Here is a 26,131-nt window from a genome sequence, read left to right on the forward strand (position 1 = left end):
GAAGGGCTTGTGCCCGAAACGTTGATTCTCCTGTTCCTTGGATGCTTCCTGACCTGCTGCGCTTTTCCAGCAACACATTTTCAGCTCTGATCTCCAGCATCTGCAGCCCTCACTTTCTCCTCATAGGTAATAAAACGCCAGCAACACCTACATCCTATGAGCGAGTTAAAAGGCACACTTCAGTATTGGCCACTTAAGGTTTGACCTTGGAGGGGACAGTGTAGATTTTTCATCATTATCCAAGATTGAATTATGATAATAAATTGTTGTTGTTCTTGTGCCCTTGCAACCCTTGGTAGTGTTTCTAGATGATTTTCAGCACAGAAGAATATTGATTAATCAGTATGGTGAAGAGATTTTTATGGTTGTCACCAAGATTGGAGGTTTCGTCATAGTGTTATTGACTGATCTGGCCAAGTTCCAAAGAAAATGTATAAACGAAATTTGCAAATGATGAAAAATCTAAGAAAAAACAGAATCCATAAGAGCAAAAAGGCTATAGTTTGGGTTTTCCTATAATATTGATGTGTAATTGTCTATAGCTAGAAGAGGGCAATAGCATATTTCAGGTATCATTGCACCTGCTTTTGGTTCTTTAATGTACATTTGATCAACATTGATAGATGTTTGAAGCCCTTACAAGAATGGTCATCTTGGCCATTTTGTGTGATCAAATTTAAATATCAACAACAAGAATAATAAAGGGAAGTATGAAGAAGAACTCAAAATGTTATAGTAGACTGTAATGATAAATTTACTACTACCTAAAGCAAAATATAATTGCAAACAAAAACTGAAATTATCTCCCTTCCTACTTAAGGATATTTCATCTGGTAAAGTTCCAGGACTTCCCATGTGTTCATTTTGTACCATTAAGCTGTATGTAAAACCTTAGCCAAAATTGTGAAATTCTTTAAGAGATGTCATTGTAATTTCCCAAAATAAATTGGGCTTGCTTCTCCAAAGTAAAAATTTTGTTCTGCAGCAGAATCTTGTAAAGTTTATTGGGTGGTATTAAACCAAAATGCATCGGGTCTGCACTTAGTGAAGTTTTTCAGTGGAAGGAAAAAAATACAACTTCATTGTTTTTCCATTATGCACTTTGGCATCAAGGCATTCAAATGTAAAGGTTGAGATTTGACTAATTCAGAATAAAGCTCTTACTGTATTTGCTCCATCGTGCTTGAATCAAACCCCTCACTGCATAAATACAGCATTCATATTTCAGTTTGGAATGAAACTCTAAATTTTCTTGCAAATTATAATCTGTATTGTGTCCTGCATTTCTATGCACTGAAGTTCTAGAAACTTAACGTCATTACACGTGTGGGCTGTATTCAAACTTTGATCCTAAAAGCAGCTCCTATTATGATGCAAGTTTATTTAATTACAGGTGCTATGCTGTACAAGAAGCTGAGTGAATATGTTTTGACTGAAGCGCAATTGCAAGAAAATTGCTACCCAAGGCCACATCCAGAGAAGCCTGGTGTTGCAGTGCTTTATAATCAGGATGAGAGAAAGAATAACACTGACTGTAAGTAAAATGTGTTTCAGTACAATGAATGGGTCCAATATTATTTATTTCTTGAGCTACATTTTAATTTTTCTACTTAGAAAATTAGTATTCTTCATAACTAAACCAACAGTTCTGAACTCTCAAATCAATAAAACCACTTTTGTTGATAGCCAAATTCGAACCGTAGGCTTTTGAATTCACAATGTGATCTCTTGCACGTATTGCAACTTCATTTTTTTAAACCTTTTGCTGTAGAACCTACCATAGAGTCATAGAGATGTACAGCATGGGAACAGACCCTTCGGTCCAACCCGTCCATGCTGACCAGATATCCCAACCCGATCTAGTCTTACCTGCCAGCACCTGGCCCATATCCCTCCAAACCCTTCCTATTCATATACCCATCCAAATGCCTCTTAAATGTTGCAAATATACCAGCCTCCACCACTTCCTTTGGCAGCTCATTCCATACACGTACCACCCTCTGTGTGAAAACGTTGCCCCTTAGGTCTCTATTATATCTTTCCCCTCTCACCCTAAACCTATGCCCCACCCCAGGGAAAAGACTTTCTCTATTTACCCTATCCATGCCCCTCATAATTTTGTAAACCTCTATAAGGTCACCCCTCAGCCTCCGACGCTCCAGGGAAAACAGTCCCAACCTGTTCAGTTTCTCCCTGTAGCTCAGATCCTCCAACTCTGGCAACATCCTTGTAAATCTTTTCTGAACCCTTTCAAGTTTCACAACATCTTTCTGATAAGAAGGAGACCAGAATTGCATGCAATATTCCAACAGTGGCCTAACCAATGTCCTGTACAGCTGCAACATGACCTCCCAACTCCTGTAGTCAATACCCTGACCAATAAAGGAAAGCATACCAAACACGTTCTTCACTATCCTATCTACCTACGACTCCACTTTCAAGGAGCTATGAACCCGCACTGAACACGGTCTCTTTGTTCAGCAACATTCCCTCGGACCTTACCATTAAGTGTATAAGTCCTGCTAAGATTTGATTTCCCAAATGCAGCACCTCGCATTTAGCTGAATTAAACTCCATCTGCCACTTTTCAGCCCATTGGCCCATCTGGTCCAGATCCTGTTGTAATCTGAGGTAACCCTTGTCACTGTCCACTGCATCTCCAATTTTGGTGTCATCTGCAAACTTACTAACTGTACTTCTAATGCTCGCATCCAAATCATTTATGTAAATGACAAAAAGTAGAGGGCCCAGCACTGATCCTTGTGGCACTCCACTGGTCACAGGCCTCCAGTCTGAACAACAACCCTCCACCATCACCCTCTGTCTTCTCCCTTTGAGCCATTTCTGTATCCAAATGGCTAGACCTCCCTGTATTCCATGAGATGTAACCTTGCTAATCTGTCTCCCATGGGGAATCTTGTTGAATGCCTTACTGAAGTCCATATAGATCACATCTATTGCTCTGCCCTCATCAATCTTCTTTGTTACTTCAAAAAACTCAATCAAGTTTGTGAGACATGATTCCCCACACACAAAGCCATGTTGACTATCCCGAATCAGTCCTTGCATTTCCAAATACATGTACATCCTGTCCCTCAGGATTCCCTCCAACAACTTGCCCACCACCGAGGTCAGGCTCACCGGTCTATAGTTCCCTGGCTTGTCTTTACTGCCCTTCTTAAACAGTGGCACCACGTTTGCCAACCTCCAGTCTTCCGGCACCTCACCTGTGACTATCGATGATACAAATATCTCAGCAAAAGCTCCAGCAATCACTTCTCTAGCTTCCCACAGAGTTCTCGGGTACACCTGATCAGGTCTGGGGATTTATCCACTTTTAACTGTTTCAAGACATCCAGCACTTCCTCCTCTGTAATCTGGACATTTTGCAAGATGTCACCATCTATTTCCCTAGAGTCTATATCTTCCATAGTAAATACTGATGCAAAATATTCATTTAGTATCTTCCCCCATTTTCTGTGGCTCCACACAAAGGCTGCCTTGCTGATCTTTGAGGGGCCCTATTCTCTCCCTAGTTACCCTTTTGTCCTTAATATATTTGTAAAAACCCTTTCGATTCTCCTTAATTCTATTTGCCAAAGCTATCTCATGTCCCCGTTTTGCCCTCCTGATTTCCCTCTTAAGTATACTCCTGCTTTCTTTATACTCTTCTAAGGATTCACTCGATCTATCCTGTCTATACGTGACATATGCTTCCTTCTTTTTCTTAACCAAACCCTCAATTTCTTTAGTCATCCAGCATTCCCTATACCTACCAGCCTTCCCTTTCACCCTGACAGGAATATACTTTCTCTGGATTCTTGTTATCTCATTTCTGAAGGCTTCCCATTTTCCAGCCATCCCTTTACCTGCGAACATCTACCTCCAATCAAGCTTTCGAAAGTTCTTGCCTAATACCATCAAAATTGGCCTTTCTCCAATTTAGAACTTCAACTTTTGGATCTGGTCTATCCTTTTCCATCACTATTTTAAAACTAATAGAATTATGGTCGCTGGCCCCAAAGTGCTCCCCCACTGACACCTCAGTCACCTACCCTGCCTTATTTCCCAAGAGTAGGTCAAGTTTTGCACTTCTCTCGTAGGTACATTCACATACTGAATCAGAAAATTGTTTTGTGCACACTTTTAAGAAATTCCTCTCCATCTAAACCCTTAACACCATGGCAGTCCCAGTCGATGTTTGGAAAGTTAAAATCCCCTACCATAACTACCCTATAATTCTTACAGATAGCTGAGATCTCCTTACAACTTTGTTTCTCAATTTCCCTCTGACTATTAGGAGGTCTATAATACAATCCTAATAAGGTGATCATCCCTTTCTTATTTCTCAGTTCTCAGTTCCACCCAAATAACTTCCCTGGATATATTTCTGGGAATATCCTCCCTCAGCACAGCTGTAAAGCTATCCCTTATCAAAAATGCCAGTCCCCCTCCTCTCCTGCCTCCCTTTCTATCCTTCCTGTAGCATTTAACCAATTGAAGTTGATAGTTTCTTTTTAGTTATCCAAAATAATAATTGTTTCTTGTTGAATGTCATAGACTGGTTTGTATTTTTGCTAATTTCCTGCTCCTCCGTGCCCTTTGATGATGCCAACTTAGCTTTAAAGAATCAAGCATTCCAAACTTGTCAAACTGACAGAATGTCATTGACATTAAGTAATAGTTTTTTGTTTAAAAACAATCAAGGTTAAGCTCAAGTTCTTTGCGTGTGAGTCTGGATGTAGCTTTTCTCTTTTACTAATTGCTTGAAGATTCTTAGGCTATTTGTGGAATTTACATTGGTTTCAGTTTACATATGTCTTAATCTGCTGATATAAACAGATCTTTAAGCGCTAAAATTTATTTATCTATGAAACGTTACGCTGAGACAGCCATAGAGTGATAGAAATGTACAGCACGGAAATAGACTCTTCAGTCCAACTTGTCCATGCCGACCAGATATCTTAAACTAATCTAGTCTCATTTGCCAGCACTTGGCACATATTGCTCTAAACCTTTCCTATTCATATACCCATCCAGATGCCTTTTTAAATATTGTAATTGTACCAGCTTCCACCAATTCCTCTGGTAGCTCATTCCATAATTAATGACCCTCTGTGTGAAAAAGGTGCCCCTTAGGTCCTTTTTAAATCTTTCCCCTATGACCCAAAACCTTTTACAAAATTCCAAGTCCAGAAAGTCTAACTGAGCAAACCCAACAATTGAGTGTTTAAGTGCAACTGAGTTGTGTGGGCTTTGAGTTAGATGGACAGGACTACTGGTTAATGAGCCCATTGTTTGGACATACCTAGTCTAGGCAGCGAGACCTGAAGTTTCTATTAGGGGACACCGTCTGGAAAGTCTACTGGGCAATGCACCAGTTTTGCCAAGGTGAAACTGTATGCACATTTGCTGTACAAAGTCATTTGCATAAACCCAAGCACAATCTTCCATTAATTTGCAATGTAAACGTTTTTTAATCAGCCTGTTTGAATATGTACGACACACACACCTCCATGGCAGGTGGAACTTGAACCCAAATCTTCTGTACAGAAGTAGGGATATAACCACTACTGCACAAGATGTTGTCTTAACAGCCTACTGCACCTGATGTTTCTAGGTGGCCTTCCATCCAAACACTAATCAGCCCAGAGTCTTCTGTGCTTCAGAAATTGAGATTTCAGATTAGTACAACTGTTGCGTGCATTGACACAATGGATTAATCCGTTTCCTTAAACTACTTGCTATCTCCAGTGGTACATTACTCCTTGTGTTCCTAGGTAGTCTCCCTCTAAGTGCTAACACAGCTGAGTCTGCTTAGCTTTTGAGCTCAGACAAGATCAGGTGTTTGCAGATTAGAATGGCTATAGAACAGAGTATATTCAGACAAACTTGATTACTGATTGGACCAAAGAGAAAAAGGCCTCAAGGTTACTTAAACTAGCTTGATCGTATTTCTCAGTTTTTAAAAAATAGCTGCAGCTGAAGAATTAGAGCAGTGGTTTCAAGGTCATGTGTACAAATGGATGAGAAATTGACTGAATTGAAAATTATTTAATTTGAATTTAAGGTAATTCTCACTCCTATTTTCAAATCCCTCCTTGGCCTCACCTCCCCATCTCTGTAATTGCCTGTAGCTCAGCAGTCCTCTGAGAAATTTGTACTCATCTAATTCCTGTCCCTTGAGCATTTCGAAGTATAATTGCTTCATTATTGACTGTGCCTTCAGCTGCATAGGCCCTAAGTTCTGGAATTCATTCTGTATACTCCTTGGATTCTCTATCCCACTTAAGCATGGTCTAAGAATAAAGTTTTAAATCTGAATCAAGATTTGAAGGCAGAGTTAGCTGAAATTGAGCTGGGAAACTGAACTAAAAGATATGACAGTAGTGATGGAATGGCAGACTTGAGGAGATACTAAATAACTCTTGTTTTATCTTGATGAGAAAGAAAGACTCTTTGAAAAGGATGTATTATCCATAACTGAATAAGAATGTTGAGGATAGTATCAAATTGAAGGAAAGTTTCTACAAGTTAGCAAAGATTAGTGACGGGTGAGAAGATTGTTTTGATTTTCAGATCCAGCAACGACTGACTAAATAATTATTAGAAAATTCAAAGTGAGTTTGAAAAATCCAGCTAGTATAATGAAACAGATGGGAAGAGTTTGTGCAAGTATTTGAATGGCAGAAGATTAACTAAACCTAGTTGTTGGTCTTGTAGAGGATGATTCTGGGGAATTGATAATGAAAAACAAGAAAACAGTTGTAACATTGAACAATTATTTGGTGACTTTGCTATAAAAGACTTCACAAAGACCCTTAAAGGTCAAGAGGTGAACATGGCATGAGGAACATTATAGCAATCACCATCCCCAAGGAAAGGATGCTGGGAAAGCTATTTGACCTTAAAGGCTGTCACATCCCAGGATCAGGTGGCCTGCAAGTTGGAGTCATAAAAGAAGCGACTGCAGGAATAGTAGATGCATTGGTAGGTGCAAACTTCCTTAGACTCTGGAAGGGTTCCAGTAAATTGAAAAATGGTCAATGTAAGGCCTTTATTCGTGAAAGCAGGAAACTATAAATCAACAAGCCAACATTTGTCATAGGGAGATTGCTAGGATCCATCATATGATCAGGCAGTGTCAATGTGGTTTCCAGAAAGGAAATTGTGTTTAAATCTGTTATTTTGAGAACAAAACTAGCAAGGTAGATTAAAGGAATCTATAGATGTGATATACCGATTTTCCAAAAAACACTAGGTAAGCAGCCATACCAAAAGAGTTGCTACACAAGAAAAAGCAAAAGATGTCATGATTAACATGGATAAAGGATTAAAGGTTAGCTAGCAGAAAGTAGGGATATAAATGGATCTTTTCCAAGTTGTAAAGCTGAAGCTAGTGGAATGGCGTTGGCACCTCAATTATTTAGATGTCAATGACTTTGAAAGGGCTGAATGTACAGTAGCTAAATTTGTCAACGCCACTAAACTGAGTAAGAAAGTAAGTTGTCAAGAAAGACAGTTTGCAAAAGTATATAGACAGAGTAAATGAGTCGACAGAAATCTGCAGATGGAGTATAATGTGGGAAAATGTGAAATTGCCCTTGAACTTGGTGGTATGTTGGGATTTAGGTAGTTGGTACTTGACTTACAAAGTTAGTATGCAGGTGCAGCAAGTGGTTAGGAAGACACTGGCAATGTTGGTATTCATTGCAAGGAGAATGAAATAGTAAAATAGGGAAACTTATTGCAGTTGAGTGGGGGTCTTAGTAAGACTACATTTGGAACTCTTTACATTTTTTGTCCCCTTAATTGAAAAAGATTTCATAGTGTTGGAAGCATTTCAGAGACTGTTCACTTGATTCCTTTCTCAAGTGAAGGCCTTACCTTTTGAAAATTTGTTGAACAACATGGGTCTATATTCATTGGAATATAGAAGAATCAGAGGTAATCTTATTGAAACATATAAGGTAATTAGTTACCTGAATGTTTCATCTTGTGAGGGAGACCAAAATTATGGGACACAGTTTAAGATTAAAATTAAGATGAGGTTGAGGATTTCGTTTTGAATGGCTAGTATATGGAACTTTTTCCACCAAGGAGCAGTGGAGTCTGTCTCATGTAATTCATTCAAGGCTGAGCTAAACAGACTTTACAAAGGCGAGGGCATGTAGGGTTTTTTGGGGGCAGATGAGAAAGTGAAGCTGAGACCACATCCAGATCAGCCGTGATCTTATTGAATGATGGAGGAAGCTTGATGGGCTTAATCATCTACTCCTGCCCCTATGTTCCTCCTTTCTTCGCCAAGCTTTTCAACATCTGGTCTAATGTGACTTAGTGTCATATTTTTATTTATAACGCTCTCGTGAAGTTCATTTGGATTTTTCATTACTTTAAAATAGCATATCCATGCAAACTGTTATTAACTTTCACCCTGTTCTGAAAATTCATCAATGTACTCCTCTGAGTTGTGGGATAGTGATCAGGAGATGAAATTCCCCTGATGGTTTTGTCCACGGTAGGAAAATTTGTCACCGTTTTCCTGCTAGTGCAGCTGAGAATGGCTTAATCCGTTATCTGAACTAGCTAAGCTGTTTAAACGAATACTTGGGCATGATTCATGATCTCAGATTCAGTAAACCTTTTGGGCTTAACATTACAGTGTGCAATTGTCAGTTTGAAGCATCTGAATGATGTCTACCACTTGTCTAAACAAGCATTCGCTCAGGAATAACTTAAAACTAGGCTTGCCATTTAATGCAATGGTGTATTTATATAATTAATTCCTGGTTGTGTATTAAGTCAATCTTTATTTTTACATAACACATTGGTTTCTTATATTGATTTAATAATGTATGGCAGTTTGGAAAGCATAGAAACAGAGTGAGTGTCACTCATGGAAATTTTCTGCAGTGCAGATACTGGTGTGGTGCTGCAGTGCCACCAATAGTGGGACAATGTGATTACAACCTGCACATTTCCACAGCTGTTTTTGTGAACATGGGATTTTTAGAAGAGAAAAATAGCAAGTGTGGTAGTAAGGTTCTGTAAATAGCAATTGCATGCAGCTTTTTAATAAATACCAAAAAGTGCTTTGAATTCTTTTTATACATAATTCTTTTGGACTAGAAGTATAATCCAAACCTTGATATTGAATGTTGTTTCTTTCTTGGAAATGAGTCTTATCCAGTTATTTGAGCAATATAAATTCCAGGCTCCTTTGTTATTTTTGAATTATTTAAGGTACATCATACTTGTAGAATGCCATTTATAACCAGCAGGTATCAATTTCATCTATATTCCTTTAAAAAATAACAGCCCCTTTTGTCATAGTTTTGCTGGTTGAGTAAGTTATTGACAGTACTATGAAACATTTGAAAAATTTGTTTATTACTGCTTCATACTTAATGCACCCAAGGAACAGGGTGTAATGTTTTTAACCACAACACAGCTTTTTGGTCATGCAAATGCTGTGTTCAATTAAATTAGTTACATTAGTTGGATGGCTGCATTTTATAGCTAATTACTAAATTAATGTCAGCTGTTTGGAAGGAAATCACACAATTGGGCATCGTAGAGACACACAGCACAGAAACAGACTTTTTGGTCCAACTCATCCATGCCAATCAGGTCTCCCAAACTAAACTCATCCTATTTGTCTGCTTCTGGCGCATATCCCTCTAAACCTTTCATATTCATGTACTTGTCCAAATGTCTCTTAAATGTTGTAGCTGTACCTGCGCCTACCATTTCCTCTGATAGTTCATGCCATGTATGTATCACCCTCTGTATGGAAAAGGTTGCTGCAAGGTTCCTTTTAAATCTTTCCTTTCTCACCTTAAAACTATGCCCTTTAGTTTTGAATTCCCCTACTCTAGGCAAAAGACCTTTTGTAACAACTTACCTCATCATTCTATAAAACTCTATAAGGTCATCCCTCCACTTCCTATGCTCCAGGGGAAAAATGTCCCACCCTATCCAGCCTCCTTATAACTCAAACCTTCCAATTCCAGTAATGTCCCTGTAAATGTTTTCTGCACTCTTGCCAACTTCATGATGTCCTTCCAAGAGCATGTGTATCAAGGATTGCATCTCGAAGCAGTATATTGCAAAACTACCCAGGGAACAGGCTAGCTTAGATATAGCAGTGTGAATAAGTGATCTCATAGCTGAGGATGCTCTCGGGGATAGTGATCCCAACATTTTAAATATTGTTTGAGGGTCTCAAACCAGAGTCCTTAACTTAAATAAGTGCAATCACAGCAGTATGAAAGACTTTTCTGAATTGGGCTAGGAAAATAAACTAAGGGGAGGGTCAGTAGCTGAGCATGACAAACATTTAAACAGATATTTCATGATACTCAGCAAAGATTTAGTCCAGTCAAAGCGAAGGACTGTATGAGAAGAATGAACCACCCATGGTTGACAGAGTCAGTAGATATGAAGCTGGAAAAGCACAGCAGGTCAGATAGCATCTGAGGAGTAGGAAAGTGAATGTTTCGGGCCAAAAGCTTCATTGTTTAAGGAGAGTATCCAATCAAAAACTAAGGAATGCAAAGTGGAATGAGCTGCCAGAGGATGTGGTGGATGCTGGTACAATTGCAACATTTAAGAGGCATTTGGATGGGTATATGAATAGGAAGGGTTTGAAGGGATATGGGCCGGGTGCTGGCAGGTGGGACTAGATTGGGTTGGGATATCTGGTCAGCCTGGACGGGTTGGTCCGAAGGGTCTGTTTCCATGCTGTACATCTCTATGACTCTATGATGAAAACTAGTGGTAAGCCAAAGGTTTGGGTTTTTTTTAGAAAACATGCAACTGATAATTAAACAGCTAATAATGAGGGAGTAAATTGGTGACAAATGTAGAAACTCTTGCTTTTTGCTTTTACAAGTGTATAGAAAGGAAGAATAGCTAAAGTAAGTGAGCAACCTTTAAAGAATGCAATTTGGTAATTAGTTAATGGGGTGGGGGGGAGGAAATGGCAGATATTTTAAACCAATGAAACCAGGTATTGATAAGGCCAAGCCTGGAATATTGTGTACAATTTTGGTCCCCATATTTAAAAAGAATATATTGGTAGTTCACAAGTGACTTCCTAAACTGATTCCTGGAATGAAGCATGTGATGTTGAATCTCTGAATGGCTTATTCATTAGCGTTTATAAAAATGAGTGGTAAATCAATGAAATGTACAAGATTCTGAAGGGACATGACAGAATAAATGTTTCTAAATTGGATAACCAGAAGTCTAGGTGACGTGGTATTGACTTGTAACTTCCCTAATTGAATTGTACAAAGTGTTGACAAATCAGTTAGTGATTGTTTTGAAAGAAAACCAGTGAAGAATCGTGAAAGGTTGTAAAATCTCTTTGTTCTTATCCTTCACCCTGGATGTGGCAGAGGTGATCACTCACTTTCCTGGAAAAGAATGATATGTAGAAACATTTTGTCTCTTCAAGTGGCCATTGTCTGTCTATTCTTTTTATTTCCTAATGAGATGTGGGAACTGCTAACTTGCTAGCGTTTATTGCCCATTCCTAGTTGCCCTTGAGAAGGTGATGTGAGATGCCTTCTTGAACTGCTGCAATCTGTGCTGTAGATAATCCATAACATTGTTAGGAAATTCTAGAATATTGACACAGTGACAGTGAAGGAACAGCGATGGTGAGTGAGTGGAGGTGAACTTGCAAGGTAGTGTTTCCATGTATCCGTTGCCCTTGCCCTTCTAGATGGGAGTGGTTGTGGGTTTGGAAGGTGCTGTCGAAGGATCTTTGGTGAATTCTGCAGAGTATCGTGTAATTAGTACACACTGCTGATACTGAGTGTTGTCTGTGGAGGAAATGGCTGCTTGTGAGTGTGATGCCAATCAAGCGCTGCTTTATCCTAGATAGAGTCATAGAGATGTACAGCATGGAAACAGACCCTTCGGTCTAACCCGTCCATGCCGACCAGATATCCCAACCCAATCTAGTCCCACCTGCCAGCACCCGGCCCATATCCCTCCAAACCCTTCCTATTCATATACCCATCCAAATGCCTCTTAAATGTTGCAATTGTACCAGCCTGCACCACATCCTCTGGCAGCTCATTCCATACACGTACCACCCTCTGTGTAAACAAAAGTTGCCCCTTAGGTCTCTTTTATATCTTTCCCCTCTCACTCTAAACCTATGCCCTCTAGTTCTGGACTCCCCGACCCCAGGGAAAAGACTTTGCCTATTTATCCAATTCATGCCCATATGAAACTTTTTGTGTATGTTGGTGTGGTCATCCAGGCAAGTGGGGAGTATTCCGTCACACTGTTGATTTGTGCCTTGTAAATGGTAGACAGGCTTTGGGGAGTCAAGAGATAAGCTGCTCACTGCAGAATGTGGATAACTTAACCATAAGGATATTCAGGTATCACAGTGTTCCCTTATTGACGAAATGTGCTGCTAACTCTCATTTCATAAATGTTCACGAAGTATCATTCATTATGTGCAGTTCAAAGATGCTGCTAGAGGTGAACTTGAAGCTTGTTCAGATTGGATCCTGTGTACAAAAAAAATGGGATGCTGTGCCCTGGATCATAACAGACCCACTAATCGTCCTATCTATAATCCAGAGACACATTGATGATTTTGTTTCGGATATGGGTGGACAGCCTACATCTTGCCTCTCATACCCATACTTGACAAATAATAATTGGGTTGTGGAATAATAAGCAATTACTGATGATGATCTGCATCTTCAACTGGTGTGAGAAGAAAATGTGTGCCCATACTGTGCTCAGGAGAATGTTAACAATGGTTTTTCATCATGAGAACTGCTATTTTGGAAGACGTATGTTGTCTAGCTATATTCAATAATTCTGCTGAGATACTTGCTAACTGATTTCTATATGTATCAAACATAAGATGCTCCAAAAAAGGGGAGAAGCTTTATTCCAGTAATCTATTGGTAGGGATGTGTGACTTGAGTAACCTAGATTGCTCAAAACCTTAGAATAGGCAAGGGTTTCATTCTCTTTGTACTCCTTCAGTGTAGTAAACAACTCTTTTATGACTTTTGAGTAGGAAATTCCAATTTAGTAGACCTGTTTTTTTCCCCTCTGAATTAAAACTTGTGCAATTTGAATGAAATAACATGGTACAAGGCTAACAATACACTTTTGACTTATTATGCAACTGGAGCCTGTGTGAGAAACTTATTACTTGATAAGCAAAGAGTTCCAGACTCTCTCAAACTGATTAAATATGTTAAAATTTAAAATTAAATGTAGTAATATGTTGAAGTAAAAATACAAAGTGACACTTGTGGTTTAGATTCAAATGTTGACCAAACAGCTTAAACATATCCCTGAGCATATTTCCAACACATTGCAATAAACTATAAAATATTATAGTAAGAACACCAACATTTGCATAAAATATGGAATGCTTATGAGAATGAATTGATATTCCTACCTTGTCAAATGGAGTCGACTTCTATATCCTGTTTCTCAAAGTCTCTGGATAGATTTTTTTTTTCTAAAAAGACAGCAAAGAAATTAATTCTTTAAAATAAATTAAAAGTTAATAAATATTGATGCCTTACCTTGGCCCCTCTCACCTAAGTAGTGTTGTGGCAGTTTTTGTTCTAATAAGCCCTAAAATGGAACTCTTGCAATCTGCTAATCTTCAGGTCAGAGTGTTAACTTGTACTTCATTGATTTCTTTGACATTTTGACATTGGGCTTCCACTTTCTTACTGGCAGATAATGATAGGTGTTACTCAATTCTGGCTCATTCCAAAATCAAATGCATGATTAATAAATAGAGCTCCTTTGTCATTGGTTGAATTAAATTAGAAAATTTGGTGTTCCTTCATAGTATTGGTGTTATTAATGAAATGAGAGGGGGAAAAGTATGACACCTAATAATGGTGCATCCTACATATGGTTTGAGAGTCTAGCTTAAGCATAAGCAAGTTGGACTAGAGGGCATCAGTTTAAGGTTATAGGGAACCTGAGAGGCAACTTTTTTACACCGAGGATGATACACATATGGAATGAATTACCAATGGAAGTAGTTCACATGTTGATTCAAAAAGCTTTGGACAACAAAAGGCTTCAATTTCAACACTTTATTTCAGTTCAGCCGGCAAGAGATCTTGAATCAACACCCCAGAGTAGTATCCAAGCTATTTCTTGATGGACCCTCAACAGATTTCTGTCTATAGCTTCAAAGCAGTATATGTTTTCGCCCTCGTGTGTGACTAGTACAAATTTCCCAAGCCCCACATGATTTAATGTTACTACATTTAGTACTGTTCATGTAAGTCAAAAGTAGATAAGCAAAGTGGATTATTAATGTTCTATTAATAAGAAAGAAAGTCTGGTTCAGAGACAGGGGAGAAAATTAGACAAGAACAATAAATAAGGTTAGATAATGATGCCTGCATCTTTTAATTTGTGATTTCCCACAGCCACTGCCACCATGTCTTGAAGCACCCAGTTCCAACTTTTAAGGCGAATCATTATTACAAACAGATACTTTTAACCGTTGATTCCCCAATACTATATCAGAGGTGGGTACATTAATAACATTTAAAAGGCATTTGGACAAATACGTCAATAGGAGAAATTTAGAAGGATATGGGCCAAGTGCAGGGAAATGGGGTTAAAGTGGATGGACATTTTGGTAGGCATGGGTCAGCTTGGGCCAAAGGGCCTGTCTCCGTCCTTTAGGACTCTGATGGTAAGTTATGCTGTCTTCCACAATTTGACTTTGCTGAATTAGCCGGAGTAGTGATTGAGGCACTGCAATAGCCTTAATACCCTTGGATTATGAGGAACACGTTTTCCAGTTTCTGTTTCTGTTCACTGGCCTTTATTGGAAGGTGCAAGTATTTGGATGTAGGGTGATTGGGTTAGCTAGTATGATACCTCAATTAATTGAAAATCCAGCTGATTTGCATTTATTCCCTTGCAGAATGCTAGAATTTTTCAGAAAGTCAGAGAACCTGATCTAATAAATATTTAAAGGGTGTATGATGGCAATTATGGGAATTCCATGTAGCTGACTTTATTTATCGTCACTTGATTGTGAAGCAATGTGCAGATATTTCAAGTTTGTTTTTTATATTTAGCTTTAATAAGGATTTGCTGTCGCTGCGGAGCTGAATACAGTGTTTCCGTTAGTGGGGATTGTATCCGCAAAGAAGAGTGCAACTACCACTGGGGGCGGCTACGCCGACAAAAAAGTGAGTTTGGTATAGTAATTCAAGAATGATAATTATAAAGAATTTTTTGTTTTAACATTGTTAGATTTTATGTTGCATCAGTGAATATATGGGCAGATATTTGTTTTGCTGTGACTAGTTTAACAATATTTCTTATGAGCATATTGCAGTCAACATGTTAAAACTAATTACACTGGCGGGCTGACTAAGTAGGATTAAGACCACAAATAGGTCAGCCATATTCTTATTGAATGGCAAGGCAGGCTTAAAAGATTGAATGACCAACTCCTGCTCCTATGTCCTATGTTCCTAATCACTTAGAATATAAGCACAACAGAATATAAGTAACAACTGAACTTGTGTTATGTGCCATATTTCATCTCACCCTATCAGTATCATGCTCAGGCTGTTGTAGTAAAGAGATTATGTTCCTACCTCTGGACCAAAGGACTTGGGTTCAAGTCCCATGTGTTTCAGAAATGTAAATGTTGATTTTTTAAAAAATCTATCAGCTACCTTTTGTGCTAGAAAATTTCACTATCTGGCCATTTTGAATGGAAACAGTTTCACTTGAGTTCACTATTGGATTTATTAGTGACTACAAATGAAAATAATTTCTTTGCATCTGCCATATTGACCAATTTCTTCTTCAAACTGATTGTTTACACTGAAATGGATTCTGCTTCAAATGATCAGTAATACTCGATGCCCTAACATTCTTATTGGTTAATGCTCAAAATTTCAATTTTAAGGTTCTAAGCCTGTTTATTTACAATTCCTTGAAGATTGAGAAAAGACTCCTGTGTTATTCAGTAATTGTTAGTTGGAACAGTTTTTAACCATGAAGCCCTCCATTATTGCCATATTTCTTCTTAAACCATATAAAAACAATAGTTGAATGTATCTGCTATAGAAGAGAGAACTCAAATGTTTTTGGATTAATGATGGGAATGAGGTAATTACCTGTGTTGTGAAATAAAAGCCTTCATCCTCCTTTACCCATTCACTGCATTCCACTCTACCACAGGATCCCCAATTACCTGTTCCCAATGCTGTGCCAGTGCGCATTTTAGCAAACTCTCTCCCTGAGCTCTCCTTTTTGCTGATAGAACATTCTTAGTGCCACATTTCTAGCCAAATTACCAGTTCTGACTTGAGCTTCAGGATTGTGAAATTACTTTAATAAAATAACTTAATGCTGTTTCCTGGGCTTGGGAGTACAGGAGTTCTCTCGCATGGCAATTCCTCTTCTGTGTGCACTCCCACCTTATACCAACTTCCAGTCACAGCGCACCAAATTCCAGAAAACATGTCTATCTTTTTTGTACTCCTAATGGACTATTCCCATATCCTAGAAATTCCTTTCCAGTATTTCCACATCAGCATGTGTCCTTTCATAACATTGACCTTTACCCAGCTCCAATCTGGAAAAAATAACTTTCTGCTCTCCTGTGCATACTGGAATTTTAGGATAGTTGACAAGTAAGCTATTCAGTTTTGTACAAATCTAAATGAATTATAATACCATTAGGTTACAATTTCTAAAATGTGCCTCTAATCATAACCTGAAATTATTGCTAACGTTCTTAATATACTTGGTAATATTACAATATTGCATTACTACTCTAATGCCACTGGAATTGGGATCTGGGTTGATAAGATTTAATTTTCTTGAATGGAGAAAGGGCTGTGACTTTGTAATAACCTGCTTCCAGGACCACCTCGACAACATAGGCCAAAGAATCAATAGCAGGAATAGTTATTTGAATAAATTTTAAGGTTTATCATGGGCTGCACCAATGGTACAGTTCTCTGCCATTCAGATGATATATTTACATGTTTAATTAATTGAACTGGTCCCACACACATCTATCAATTAGAAGAGGGTAATGATAGGCATGGTGAAAACAACAAACACCAAATGGCTGCCAGTTCTCTTTACATTTGGTCCCCTAACACTGTATTACAGCAAAGACCTTGCCTGCCAAAATCCAGGAGCTAATCTTCGAGGAGAAAGTGAGGTCTGCAGACGCTGGAGATCAAAGCTGAAACTTTATTGCTGGAACAGCACAGCAGGTCAGGCAGCATCCAGGGAACAGGAGATTCGACGTTTCGGGCACATGCCCTTCTTCAGGTGGTGAAGAAGGGCATGTGCCCGAAACGTCGAATCTCCTGTTCCCTGGATGCTGCCTGACCTGCTGTGCTGTTCCAGCAATAAAGTTTCAGCCAAAATCCAGGAGCTGCCATTTTCAAAAGAAATGCCTTGCCATTGGCTCTTCACTAAATCATTCATGTTTGTGGCAATTGCTGCACCATTATGGTGAACTGAATGAGAATAAATTCAAAAATTTCTTCTTATCACTTAATGTAATAAGAAGCTATTTATCTTTGATTTACAAATGCACTTAGAATTCTAGAACTTGTTCCATTAATGATTAGATGAGAACGTTTTCTAATTTTGCTGTTTATGTTACAGTACCTGGTGGATGGGAAACACAATATAGTTGCTGTGCAGGAGCAGTAGGATCTGCAGGATGTCAGACAGCAAAGGTACGAAGAGCTGATTAAGGGCAACAGATCGTGTGTTCATTTACTATTGGGATTAATGAACATTATTGAGATATCTAGTAATGTGATATAAATTAATTGCAGATCAGAATGTTCATTCCACTCATCCTCTGGTGCAAGCCTTGAGTTGAGAGTAGTTTTCATATCTTGGATATAGGTTTGCTCGCTGAGCTGGGAAGTTCATTTTCGGACATTTCGTCACCATACTGGGTTACCTATTCAGTGAGTCTCCAGACGAAGTATTGTTGATGTTTCCTGCTTTCTGTTTATATGTTGGGGGGTGGTGATGTCATTTCCCATGATGTCATTTCCGGTTCTTTTCACCACCATTTACCACCCCCTGAGAAAAAGAACCGGAAGTGACATCACCACTCCCCAACATATAAATAGAAAGTAGGAAACATCAGCAGTGCTTCATTCGGAGACTCACTGAAGATGTTACCCAGTACGGTGATGAAACATCTGAAAATGAAACTTGCAGCTCAACAAGCAAACCTACATACAGAACCTCAACCTGAGCTGCAAATCTTCTCAAAACTCAATAGCTTTCATATCTATTCATCATCTCTGCTGCTATTTTGTAAAATGTATTTAATTGTTCAGAGAAAGAGCTGCCATGACATTGTAAGGACAAATGTTGTGCCTAAGAAGCATAGAGGTTATCAAGCTGCAGTTAATATTTTCCCTTTGGCACACTGCAATTTTGCAACCTTTATATTTTGGGGCTACAGCGTTTATTCTTATCTGTTCTTTACCCCCCTCTCATTGAATAGCATATTACCAAACTGGGTACTTACAACAATGTTGCTTTAGGACCAATTTGGTTGCAGTATTTTTTACGTAGTGTTTTAAACCATGGTCCCAACAATCCATACTTTCTGATCAGGCAGTAGTAAAGATATGTAATAATAATTGAGTGGAGAATACATAAACTGATGTACTCAGTACAAGTATTATCTCTGACTGTAAAATCCTGAAATCTGTGCATAGTAGACTTCTGATTTTTTGGGATTTGTTTTGGAAAGCGGTTATGTTATTTATTAAAACTTCTGTCACACCCTAACCTTTGGATAGCATTTTAATAGTTTAGTGTCCAGTGCTGTAATGATGTATTCTTTTTCACTTGCCAATATTAAAAAAAAATCTCAACATTTTTGCTGTTTGGCAATATTTTATTAGAACAGAATTAACACGAACATCGTACTTACAAAGAGGCGTTAACTCTGTTTCTCTCTCCACAGATAATGCCAGAGCTGATGAGTTTCTCCAGGGCTTTCTGTTTTTGTTTCTGATGTCCAATATCTGTCGTATTTTGCATGTCATTAGAACGTATCTTCTTTCAGATGCCATGTTTGAATGAGATAATGTAGTGATTGAATTTTAAAAAAGGCAGGCATGCATTTATAAATTTGATTAGATTCCCTCAAGTATGGAAACAGGCCCTTCGGCCCAACAAGTCCACACCAACCCTCCAAGGAGTAACCCACCATTACCCTATATTTAACATTGCTAATCCACCTATTCAGCACATCTTTGGATTGTGGGAGGAAACTGAAGCAGCTGGAGAAAACTCATGCAGACATGGGGTGAATATCAGTCACCTGAGGTGGGAATCGAATGCAGGTCCCTGGCGCTGTGAGGCAACTGTGCTAACCACTGAGCACTGTGCACAAACACTTCACATACAATTCAGAAGTACTTGATTGTAATCATCATGACAATGTAGTGACAGTGTAACTTGCCTACTGCTTAGCATCTGAATTTACTATCTGTCACAGAAATTAATCCAGAAAGTACTACAGAATGCATTTCCATTACTGGATTCTGATTTAGCTGATATCAGAACAGTATTAATGATTGAGACCCATCAGGCAGGCCTTTCACTCATGATGGTCAATTTACGTAGTTTTATTTATTTTCGTTAAGTGGACGTCTCTGTCACTACTAGCATGTATTGCCCTTGATTGGAGTGGTATGCTAGGCCATTTCAGAGGTCAAATAAGAGTTAAACACGTTTGTTGTGGGTTTGGTGTCACATGTAGGCCAGACCAGGTAAGGATGGCCGATTTCCTTTCCTAAAGGGCATTAACAAGCCAGATGGGTTTTCACAACAATTCAGTGGTTACATGGCTGCCATCAGACCAGCTTTTAATTCCAGGTATATTCATTGATTTCAAATTTCTCCATCTTCCATTATGAGATTCCTAGAACATTAATATGGATTACCAGCCTCGCAGCATTACCCCCTGCCCTTCTTGCCACCCCATGCGTGCACAAACCCCCAACTCCCACTCCCAACTTACATATGCACATTATTATAGGAGCTCATGACTATCACTTCAACCCCATTGTGATTTTAAACTAAAGATAATTTATTTGTATTACTTCAGTTAATGCCATTAGCTCTGAAGACAGTTGCCAGAGGGCACTTAATTGAGGTATAAGTGAAGATTTGCTTGAAATACTGCATAATTATCCACCAAAGCCATTTTGATCCTTTAGTGCAACTATTTATTAAACATTCATATTATAATTGAATATATTCTTCCTGCAGCAACATGTACAGGATGGCCGGAAAGAAAAATTAGGTGGTTTCATGAAGACTTTTGATAAAGAAATGCCACTGGATGAAAACCCAGGTGTCTTTGCATTGGATTGTGAGATGGTAAGGAATGTCAATACACTGTTTTGTTCTTCATTTATGTGCATATATATATTATAAAGAAATAAACATACGGGTTTGTGCTGGTTATCTTCCATACAGCTGAATTCCTAAAATCTGATGTGGTTGAAACTTTCTATAGGGAGGGAGAATAAGGCCTGGCCTATGATGCATGCCAACATTCATTGGCTAAGGCATGGGAGAAAGTCCGTTTTTCTTGCATGACTAATGAAACCCTGAGTATGAAGAGCCACACAGGAAATTATTCTTAGTGTACTGCTGTGCAGCATTATTCAGTACCCAATAAAAATTTATAGTGACTGCGTAGTATTCAGCATCCTGGATTTTTGGTTGAGAGCCATGTGATTGAACAAGATAAATGCACTGCCATGTTGAGCTGATTGTAAGGGTAGAAAATATTTTTTTTGAGCATGAGTGATCAATCAACAATAGCATTTGTGACAATATTGTGGCTTTAAGAGGGGTAATTTGTCCTTTTCTTTTTATGAAGAAAGGTTGAGATAGAGGTGCCATCTATCTGCTTGAAGCCAATAGAGTAAACCGCTTGTGAAGCCTTGGAGCTTTTTTGAAAAACAATGTTGAAACAATATTAATAGCCTGAATCGGTGGGGTCAAGCTCCCACAGAACCAGGACTTGTAGCTTTCAGCAGTTGCTAGAGTCTTGAAGCTGGATGTGGAAGCTCTTATTCCCCTCTCTGTTACAGCCTGCGTTCTCTTTCTGCTGCTAGAATGTCTCACATGCAACTCCAGCAGTAAGGAGAGAACCCCAGCTCGATATGAAAAACAGCTTCCACGTCCAACTTCAAAACCCCAGCAACTGCAGAAAACTAAAATGAAAAGTCTTTGTCCTTTGGGAACTTGACCTCACCCATTCTGGCTGCTTCTATAGTTCCAACATTTTTAAAGAATAAAACTGCCCCAATGCTTCACAAGCTGTTGGCTTTGAACAGACTGCACAGTAGCTCCGTCTCAATCATTTCTAATGTTTTAAAAAAAAATGCACCTATTAAAGCCATAGTATCGCCGCAGAGTAGCACAATTTACAATACAAGGAACATGGGATTAGTAGCTGAAAATGTGTTGCTGGAAAAGCGCAGCAGGTCAGGCAGCATCCAAGGAACAGGAGAATCGACGTTTCGGGCATAAGCCCTTCTTCAGCATCTGCAGCCTTCACTTTCTCCACATGGGATTAGTAACCTGTGTCATGATTGCTAACTTCTGATATATTCATCTGTTGGTTTGGGTGGTAATTTGTACGATTAGTCAAACTGATTGATAGAACAGGACTCCAGTGGAGATGTTTATTCATGCTATCAGCAATATAGTGTAGATGTGCTGAATTATATTGCTTGAGTGCCTTGTTCAGTGTTAATTGAAAGCATTACAATCTATTTAATATTCTAAAAGGTTACCTATCCTGCATTTGTTGCGATACTGTCACTGTCAGAAGTATAATTTTGTTTTGTATAATTTAACATAGGATGTAGTTATATGTCAATTTAACAGTAATGTGACATTTTGCATTGTTGCAGTTTCCCTTCACTCTTTAATTAATAGTCAATAACTTTATTCCAGTGCTACACCAAACAAGGTTTGGAGTTGACAAGATTGACTGTTATCAACCCAGATCTAAAGGTGGTGTATGATACATTTGTCAAACCAGACAACAAGGTCATTGATTATAACACCAGGTATGTTTAATGATTAAAATATGGGACTGTTACTATCTTGGTGACTTAGTTTGTCGTTAGGAAGTCTTTTTCTTTAGTACTGCCATTTGTAGTTAATTATGGACTTTGATAAGGTGAGTCACTGCCAAGAAGCAGTTGCATTTCAGGCTCCAGCACTGATCTCTGTGGTGCACCATTCATTTCACTTGCCACACTGAAAAAAACGATTTACACCTATTTGCTGCTTTGTTAGCCTGACAATTTTCTATTCATCTAGGAGAAAGGGAGGACTGCATATACTGGAGATCAGAGTCAAAAAGTGTGGAACTGGAAAAGCGCAGTCAGTCAGGCATTATCTGAGGAACAGGAGAGTCAATGTTTCGAGCATGAGCTCTTCATCTGGAATTATTTTAATATTCCAAAGTATGAAGAGCTCATGCTCAAAACGCGACACTCCTGCTCCTCAGATGCTGCCTGACTGGCTGCGCTTTACCACCTCCACACTTTTCGACAATTTTCTATTCATGTCGAAATGCTGCCTGTACACCTGGGCTTTTATTTTCTGTAGTAACCCTGCATGTGGCACTTTATCAAATGCCTTCAAATCATTCAGATAGTGTAGGAAAAATATAAATATTCATTTTTTTTAAATAACCCTCCATGCATGATGTTCCTGGGTCAGGTAATAAGAAAAACAAAAGTTTTTTTACAGTGATAAATGTTTGGAAGGAAAATTACATTGGGTAATAATTGTTAATTCTTGAAGGAAAATGGAAGGTATGAAATATGAAGGTGCCATTCAGTTGGCCAAATTTTAATTGAGCATTTGTTTGAACTGATTTACTGTCAGAGTTCAAAGTATGCACTAAATACACATTATTTCTTTAAGTGTAAAAATTTTAGTATCCACTCTGTTTAGGGATTTGAGGAAAATTTTCTTTCAGTTTACAAATTGGAAACACTGAAATTGGTGTCTTCTGCCCTGACTCAATCTGTTTGTTAGCCACCACTTTATTTGTACTCCCTATCCAGTATCTTAGCCTGTACTTGACTACTCATGATGTGCTATTTGACCCTGACTCAACCTTGTTTTCTTCCAAAACTCTGCTGGCTGTACCTTCACTATCTCAAATTCTGTTGACCCATTGCCTTTGTGCATATGTTCCATGAAGTTCTGGATCCAGCAATGCCTTTACTTTAGGACTTTCATCATGGTCATGTTAAATCCAACAGTAGTTTTGCCTTCACCAAACATTGTTACTGTCTCCAGCCTGACAACCTTTTGTGTTCCTCCAACTCTGTTCTGATCGATAATGTGAAGGTTGGGTGTAACCCATCAAAGAGGTAGCATATTGTAACTACATTAATGAGTTTAAGTCAATGATTTGGTCACAGCATATAGCAGTCTGACCTGAAGGAGGTTTCTGTATCTTGACCTGGCATTTCTTTAACATTGGTACTGTGTTTTAGTGAGACAGCACACTCTCCTTTTTTCTTTTTCTTTTCCTTTTCTTTCATGTAGATTTTCTGGTGTAACAGAGGAAGATATGGAGAGTACAACAATCACTATTCGTGATGTACAGGCAGTATTACTGAACATGTTCAGTGCTGCAACCATATTAATTGGGCACAGCTTGGAAAGTGATTTATTTGCACTAAAGGTATGCATTTTTGTTTGAAAAAGTGACATTCTGTGTGCATGTGACCACAATAACTATTTACTCTTTTCTGTCTGAACCTGTTCTACAGGTTTCCCACCCTATTGTATGTCCAAGTAGTCAAGCTTTAAGTGGCTTCCATTGCATATCTCATCTCTCTAGTTGTAGATGACGTATCATCTACAATGGGTTCTCTTCTGACTTCTGTACTGAATTCCCCCAAGAGTCTAATGTTTCACCTTCATATTTCTGATATGCTGCTGCTGAGATGGCTGGTACCTGTAGTGTAGGGCTTAAAATATCTTCAAACCAGGCCATTAAGGGTTAATTGTTTAGGAATAATTGGACATGCCAGTAAGCAATTGAAGTGTGAAGTCAAATGTACAGCACGGAAACAGACCCTTCGGTGCAACTCGTCCATGCCGACTAGATATCCCAACCTAACCTAGTCCCACTTTCCAGCACCTGGCCCATATCCTTCCAAACCCTTCCTATTTATATACCCATCCAGATGCCTCTTAAATGTTGCAATTGTACCAGCCTCCACCCACTTCTTCCTCTGGCAGCTCATTCCATACATGTACCACCCTCTGCATCAAAACATTACCCTTTAGGTCTCTTTTATATTTTTCCACTCTCAACCTAAATCTATGCCCTCTAGTTCTGGACTCCCCCAGCCTAGCGAAAAGACTTTGACTATTTATCCTATCCATGCCCCTCATGATTTTATAAACCTCTATAAAGTCACCCCTCAGCCTCCGACACCCCAGGAAAAACAGCCCCAGCCTATTCAATCTTTCCCTATAGCTAAAATCCGTCAACTCTGGTAACATCCTTGTAAATCTTTTCTGAACCCTTTCAAGTTTCATAACATCCTTCCAATAGGAAGGATCCCAGAACTGCATGCAATATTCCAAAAGTGGCCTAACCAATGTCCTGTACAGCTACAACATGACCTCCCAACTCCTACACTCAATAAATACTCTGACCAATAATGGAAAACATACCAAACGCCACCTTCACTATTCTATCTACCTGCAACTCTACTTTCAAAAAGCTATGAACCTGCACTCCAAGGTCTCTTTGTTCAGCAACACTCCCTTGGACCTTACCATTAAGTGTATAAGTCCTGCTAAGATTTGATTTCCCAAAATGCATCACCTCGCATTTATTTAAATCAAACTCCATCTGCCACTTCTCAGCCCATTTGATCAAGATCCCATTGTAATCTGAGGTAACCTTCTTTGCTGTCCACTGCACCTCCAATTTCGGTGTCATCTGCAAACTTACTAACTATACCTCTTATGCTCGCATCCAAATCATTTATATAAATGATGAAAAGTAGTGGACCCAGCACTGATCCTTGTGGCACTCCACTGGTCACAGGCCTCCAGTCTGAAAAGCAACCCTCTACCACCGCCGTCTGGCTTCTCCCTTTGAGCCAGTTCTGTCTCCAAATGGCTAGTTCTCCCTGTATTCTATGAGATCTAACCTTGCTAACCAGTCTCCCATTGGGAACCTTGTCGAATGCCTAAATGAAGTCCATATAGATCACATCTACTGCTCTGCCCTCCTCAATCCTCTTTCTTATTTCTTCAAAAAAACTCACTCAGTCAAGTTTGTGAGACATGATTTCCCACGCACAAAGCCATGTTGACTATCCCTAATCAGTCCTTGCCTGTCCCTCAGGATTCCCTCCAACAACTTGCCCATCACCACCGTCACACTCACTGGTCTATAGTTCCCTGGACTGTCCTTACCACCTTTCTTAAACAGTGGTTATGTGGAAATGTGCGTGAAAAACGGGCCTAATGCGAAAACAGCCCATTTGGACTGGGAGTGAAACTGCCTGATCTTGAAGATTGGTGGGAACCATCTGCTCGTGCAGTCCATATGAGGCCACCTGAACTTGTTTTCCATCTATGTTTGAAGGAAAAGTACTGAATTTATTACAAAATGGGGATTCAGCATGTAACCTAAGATTCGGAGCAGAATTAATATCCGGGATGTCTCCCCAGTCAGCGAACTTCACACCATTGGGCTGGGTTCACACGATATATGCTGTGGCATCTGCAATAGGGCCCCAAGTGCCACCATTGCCCAAGTCCCTGACAGATAAAAAGACCATGGGAGATTCACGTGTTTAACCTAATCTCAGTTGTTTAATCTAATTTTAATATATATGTCTAAGTAGTAAAATCTAATAAATTAATTCATATATGTATTAAGTATTTTAACCCAACAGATTGAAGTGGATGTGCTGCCTTGTAATTATTTTGATCAGACCTTAAAGGAGTTGTTGATTTTTTTTTTCAGCTTAACAATGCATCATCCAAAAACACGTCAGAT

The 26,131-nt window shown here is 38.9% G+C and overlaps 1 protein-coding gene across 4 annotated transcripts in view; it reads left to right on the forward strand.

Moving 5' to 3' along the window:
• The window catches only part of rexo1 (REX1, RNA exonuclease 1 homolog), an 82,237-nt gene that overhangs the window by 49,968 nt on the left and 6,138 nt on the right, over positions 1-26,131 (forward strand). For all 4 annotated transcript variants that reach the window (XR_015751832.1, XM_087976038.1, XM_087976039.1 and 1 more), the window contains 6 exons: positions 1,394-1,534; positions 15,111-15,224; positions 17,680-17,753; positions 20,326-20,436; positions 22,030-22,145; positions 23,647-23,785. Coding sequence is in view for 3 of the 4 variants with exons in the window: in XM_087976038.1 (XP_087832164.1) it covers positions 1,394-1,534; positions 15,111-15,224; positions 17,680-17,753; positions 20,326-20,436; positions 22,030-22,145; positions 23,647-23,785 (695 nt within the window). In the remaining variant the exon portion in view is untranslated. The remainder of the gene's footprint in view (positions 1-1,393; positions 1,535-15,110; positions 15,225-17,679; positions 17,754-20,325; positions 20,437-22,029; positions 22,146-23,646; positions 23,786-26,131) is intronic.

This window comes from Chiloscyllium plagiosum, unplaced genomic scaffold, assembly GCF_037043375.1.
Source record: "Chiloscyllium plagiosum isolate Xiang-an unplaced genomic scaffold, Cpla_swu_hap1 HiC_scaffold_28, whole genome shotgun sequence".
Classification (NCBI taxonomy): Eukaryota; Metazoa; Chordata; class Chondrichthyes; order Orectolobiformes; family Hemiscylliidae; genus Chiloscyllium; species Chiloscyllium plagiosum.